The sequence below is a fragment of the Chrysochloris asiatica genome, unplaced genomic scaffold, assembly GCF_000296735.1.
Source record: "Chrysochloris asiatica unplaced genomic scaffold, ChrAsi1.0 scaffold00015, whole genome shotgun sequence".
Lineage (NCBI taxonomy): Eukaryota > Metazoa > Chordata > Mammalia > Afrosoricida > Chrysochloridae > Chrysochloris > Chrysochloris asiatica.
Window position 1 is genome coordinate 31,324,439 of NW_006408533.1, and position 6,150 is coordinate 31,330,588.

The 6,150-nt window shown below is 39.3% G+C and overlaps 1 protein-coding gene across 1 annotated transcript in view; it reads right to left on the reverse strand.

Moving 5' to 3' along the window:
* Positions 1-6,150, reverse strand: part of PSTPIP2 (proline-serine-threonine phosphatase interacting protein 2) — an 83,368-nt gene that overhangs the window by 26,799 nt on the left and 50,419 nt on the right. Inside the window, exon 6 of the mRNA XM_006835142.1 lies at positions 1,183-1,289. Coding sequence (XP_006835205.1) covers positions 1,183-1,289 — 107 coding nt within the window. The remainder of the gene's footprint in view (positions 1-1,182; positions 1,290-6,150) is intronic.

The following is a 6,150-nucleotide window of genomic DNA, read 5'->3' on the forward strand; positions in this document are numbered from 1 at the left end:
TGAAATGATACAGAATAGAATGAATGTAAAACTAATGTTCCCCCATGTAAACTATCACTCAATACACACACAAAAAAAGAGGCAGCACAAGTACAGAGTACAGGCCATGAAACAGGAAGAAACTGCTCAGAGCAGCTCATGAAAAGACAGTAGATGTAAGACAATTAGGCTTTTTGGATGCTGCTGCCCACCCCAGGTGCCAAGTGGCCACCTAGGAAGCTGGTACTAGACCCCAACTTGGAACCAGAGGTAAAGACACTGAGAGTGAGTTAAGGGTAAAATCAGCCTTCACAGTTGGCTGTTTACTGGACGCACAAACTGCAGCAACCACCCCAAGGGAAAGTAAAGGACCAGGCTAAGCAAAAGGTTTCCAAAGGAATCTCCAGAAAGGGTGAAGGTCACCAAACATCCATGAGGAGACACTGGAGGGGAATCTTTGTATGCTACGTAAGAGTTGGTCCCTGATGTGAACACAGGGTTCCATCCCTGGAGACCTAATTAAGAAAGAGATTTGGGGAAGGGTCTGATGTGGCCACAGGTTCAACCGAAATACACTTGTCTTTCAGGAACCAAGTAGAAGGGAGTCAGAAAAGTGCCTCTTGTAGAGTAAGTAACACTTTAGTAAAAACTGGGGTTTCTTTCTTGATCCTTATAATTTCCCAATGTTTGCCTGGTTTGTTAACTCCTGCTCACTCCTATCTCTTTCCACGTAGTGACTTAGTACAAAATATACTAATGAAAAAGAGCTAATATGCACCTGCTGCAGAGCTTTAATTCCCCATTTGTAAAGCAGGGTGGTTGGACTGCATTGTGGCCTCTGAGGAGTGTGTTAGTGTCTTTGTCATTCGTAGTGAAGGGGTGCGGTCTAAGCGCCACCCGATTCAGATGTATCAGACTTGATCAAAGACATAGGGGTTCCCCTTTCTAGTCAGAGTTTGAATGGTGGCAGCAGATATGTAATCCTGTAAGAATTTTAAGAAGGTGAACTGTCCTGGTCTGCAGAATGGACACAAAGGTACAGTCACATGGGTTCCTACATGGGTCCCCAATAAGTCATCTTAGGTTATAAGAAGAACATGATTGTATGCAGGAGGGACCAAACCAAGCAGTTTAATGGACAAACAAGCCTGGAATTTTCTGCAGGAGGAAAGGCAACACCTTCAACACATATGCAAATCCAACCTTTTTCCGTTGTAGCTTTTGCTTTTCCCTGAATTCTTCCATTTTTCTGGCCTCTTCTCTTAGAGTCTGTGCAAGCTGAATGTGACATTGTGCCACATTGTCTACTTCTGAAAAAGAGAAATTTAAAAATATAGTAAGGTCTATTTTGTTGTTGTGAAGTGCCATCATGTCGGTTCCGACCCATAGCGAACCTGTATAGGGTTTCCCAGGTCTATAGACACCTGAATTTAAATATGCAAAACTGTTCTAAAATACTGGAGCAAATGGTAAAATTAACATCACTTCATTCAATCACCGTTATTTCCTTGGTCCTTCTGTGTACCTGCATTGCCTTGGCCATCAAGAACAGCACAGGAAAATCTTTAGCTTTGCCTACCAGTCACCAGCTCACACTGTCCAGACACCTCTGCTACTCCTTCCCTCATATAACAATACATGCTCATGTTGTTGTTGTGAAGTGCCTTTGAGTAGGTTCCAACTGATAGCAATCCTGTATAGGGTTTCCGAGGAGCGGCTGTTGAGTTTGAACTGCATATCTTGTAGTTCAAACCAAACTTGATGTTGTAGGCTTACTTATCCTATGGTGCTCATGTTGTTGTTGTTGTTATGTGCCATGGAGTTGGTTCTGACTCATAGCGACCCTGTACAGGGTTTCCGAGGCTGTAAATCTTTACAGGAGCAGAAAACCTCATCTTTCTCCTGTGGAACAGCTGGTAGTTTCAAACTGCTGACCTTTAGGTTCACAGCCTGATTTGTAACCACTACGCTACCAGAGCTCTTTAGATGGAGAGAAAAACAGTCAAGGCCCCCATGCTCCTGGAGTTTACTGTATCTTATACAAATTATGTGTGTGTTATCTGGTTTTTGGAAACTGTGCAACCCCCTCACTTTTCCTGTGTGCATCATGTGCATGTGCACGTTATTTGTGTGGGGCACTTTATATGGAAAAATATAGTAAATCCTATTGTTGCTATGTGCCATCGAGTTGGTTCCAACTCATAGCAACCCCATATAGGGTTTCTGAGGAGTGGCTGGTGAGTTTGAACCACCAATCTTGCAGTTCAAACCGACCTAGCAGTCCAGTACTTATACTACAGTACCACAACAGTAGTAGTAAACCTGTTGCAATTTCAAACTGGATCCTTGATTCTTATTAGAGGACCTCTAAGGTCCTTTCTCAAGGAGCCCTCATAGTACTATGAGTTAGGCATTGAACTGTTAACTGCAAGGTCAGTGGTTCAAAGCTACCAGCTGAAAGATAGGAGAAAATTGAGGTTGTCTGTTCCCTTCAAGATTTACAGTCTCTGAAAGCTTCTATAGTGTGGCTCTGAGTCAGAATCGGCTTCATGGCAGTGGGGAAGGTCCCTTTCTTCTCTAACAGCTTGACAGTTTGTAAAGACATTCATCGGAAGCTCTCAACAGTTATCTATGGGTAGAAAGATTATTGATTTTGTGATTTTTTTTTTGCCTCTTATTTTCTAAGATTTTACAATGATCATGGCTTACCTTTGTATTAGAAAGAACAAACTTCATATTTTACTTGTTCTTAATAAACCTGAAGTATATCGTTGAATTTAGAAAGACTAACAAATTGGACCTAAGAAAAACCCTTAAACTGGTTTGTGTCTAAGTGACCTTGAACAAGGTCAGAAGATACACAACAAACTGGAAAAATATGTATATTACAAAGGGTAAACAACTATATATTTTTAAAAAACTTTCATGAATCAAAAGAGAAAAAAGTATATTCCTATATGAAAAAAAAATGATTAAAGAATATGAAAGTCACAAAAGATTGGCTACAAATGGCCAGTAAACATTTGAAAATATACTAAGTTTTATAAGTATTGAAAGAAATATAAAATTTTTAAACTCAGAAATATATTTTACCTTTCGGTTTTGAAAAAATTACAAAGCATGGTAATTCTTGGTATTGACCAGGGTGGAAAAAAATGACACTGTTGGTGAGAAAAAACTCAAAACAATCTTTCTGAAGGTTATTTGGCAACATGAATGAAAAATTTTAAGCGTAAAAGAATGAGGCGGACTCATAAGACCTGAAATAGAAAGATATCTGTGATAGATTATTAAGTAAAATATCCAATTATAGAGCAATATGTATAGTCTGAGCTCATTTATATAAAAACTTTTCATGTCTCTGTGAGTATGTGTGTCTGTGCAACAGAGATAGAGAGGTAGAGAAAGTTGTAAATGCATAAAAAAGGTCTGGAAAGATATACATGAAACTTCTACTAGAGGCTACCATTCTGAATGAAAGGGGAATTAAGGTTGGAGTGAAATGAGACTTAGACTTTTATTCTAAACACTTAGAATTGTTTTTGCTATTTGGTAATAGAAATCATCAATTACTAATTTAAAAATTATTTTTAAAATATGCTCTGACCCACGCCCACAAATTCTGAGCTACTGACACGGAATAAACAAATCTTTATATTATATATCCTTGGTGGTACAGTGGGTTAGGCAAGGAGTTGCTAACAACAAGGTCTACAGTTCAAAACCACCAGTCGCTCTGAGAAAAAGATGAGGCTGTCTGGTCCTGTGAACATTTATTCTCAGAAAGCCTCGGGAGCAGCTCTACTCTCTTATAGGGTCGTTATGAGCTGGAAGAGACTTGATGCCACTGGGTTGCTCTCTAGATATTTATACATATATAAGTTTAGTGCATAGAAAAATTCTGACAGCATATTTACCAATAACAGTGTTTATTTCAAAGAAGTGAAAATTCAGGTGTTTACTACCCTATTTACAATTATTTGTCTCATTTGAATCTTTAAGATAAACATGAATTATTTTAGGATGAGAAAATTAAGCTCTTTTTGGAGGGGACAAAAAGTAAGAAAGTAAAGTAGCAGGAAATGCTTTCTTTGTCGGTTTTTTTTTTAGGAGACACAGCATATGTTAACGTTTTCGTGGGCCACACTATGTTTGGCCTTGCTGTGCAGACAAGGACAATGAAAGGTAAGAGAAGATAGTCTCACCCTGAGAAATGTACTCATTGATAAATTCTATGGAAAAGATAAGATGCATATTTATTTCAATTACCATTTACAAAAGTCTAGAACTATTCTGACTAGCTATAGAAGCATTTTAAGCATACGTCTTAGATAGTAAACTCTATAAATCCTTAATATGAAGGATCCAGTATTCTGGAGAACAGAACGCCTTAGAAGCAGTTTCTGAGTAATGCTGTTGTTGTTAAGTGTCTTCTAGTCGGTTCTGACTCATAGCAACCCTCTATAGGGTTTCTGAGGAGCGGCTGGTGAGTTCCAACCACTGACCTTGAGGTTCATACCAACCTTGTGGTCTAGTGCTTATCCTACAGCACTACACCAGGACTCCTCTTAGCAATGGTGGTGTTGGTGGTTATGTGCCACGGAGCCGGTTCCTATCCATAGGAAACCCTGTATAGGGTTTCCAGGGCTGCAAATCTTTACGGGGGCAGAAAGCCTCATCTTTCTCCCATGGAGCAGCTGGTAGTTTTGAACTGCTGACCTTGAGGTTAGCAGTCTGACTCATAACCACTATGCTACCAGAGCTCCTTCCTCTGAATAATAGGCCTAGGAACTATTAAAATTGGACAAGAACCTTTGAAGACCAAAGTTCTGAGGAGGTTGGTTCAGTGCCAGGGCCTCACCCCTGATTTCCAAGCTCCCCATTACAATATTAGAATAATAAAAACTAGATTAAAATCTGATGGCTAAATTCCAAGTTGCATGTCTGACCAAAGACTACAATCAGAAGCAGAAGTAACTAAGAAATTAAGGAAGAATTGATGATTTGTGTCTTCCATTGGATGCCCAGATAGGATACCAAATAAATAATTCACCACCCAACAAAAACAGAGGGCTTACTTTAGAAAGAAATTAGTTCCTTATTCTCAAAATGAGGTAGAGAAGTAGACGCTTTACCCCAGTAGAGTTGGACCATGACAATTTTATTTGACACTGGTATTTCCAAAGACTTTCCATTCTCTTTTTGAATCAGCTTTGACTATTCTCAAGCAGTATGATAAACCAGTATACCCCATTCAAAATAATAAAATAAGTTGAAAACATAGAGGAAATATTTCTCATTGTAGTATCCTCTTAAATTTGCCAAAGGAAAAGAATGAGGAAGGGAACCCAGTTATTTCTAGGTTGCAATATCCTGCCTTTGGGGAGAAAATAATAAATTCAGAATTTCTAAGAAGACAAAAGAATGTGGTTCAACTATCTTGCTGTTGTTGTTAATTTAAATGTAAACTTCCTTAGGCAATCAGTCAAATACCATGAGTTCCATTTCAAGCATCTGTTAACTCAACAAGAAATGTTAAGTAGGCACCCAGATGTGAAGTCTGGTATTTAGAGACTTCTGGACTTAAGATATCTCTCAGTACAGTATCTGTATAATGGAGACAGCTGATGTCACGAGCAAGGATGAGTCCCTGAGGGCCTGTAACACTGAACTGCAGCACTGAGGTAATGAAGTCTCTGAAGCAGTAAAGATAGTGTCAAATTACCCAGTAAGTGTACTTACTCATCTGTACTGATCAATTGCACATTTCCCCACCACATCAAAGATTCTTCTTCTGGGGATGGCTGGCATCTGTCTCTCTCTCCCAACCCCACAACATCTCGTACAGAATCAAAGCCTCTTTTTACATTTACAACCCCAGGTAGGAATAGAGTACCCAGTAAGCAAGGACTTATTGTTGTTAAGTGCTGTCCAGTCAGTTCCAATCCATAGTGACCCTGTATAGGGTTTCCAAGGAGTGGCTGGTGAGTTTGAACCACCAACCTATTACTTGTACTTATTTATTAATCCGTAGTGAATAATTTCACATGAGTTTCACCACATCACAAATAAGCCTGTGCTTACCTTGCTTACCGGGTAATCTGCCCCTAAACAAAGACAACCCTGTAAAGGAACTGTTCTTTAAGTGTGGTTCCTGGACCAGTGGAATCA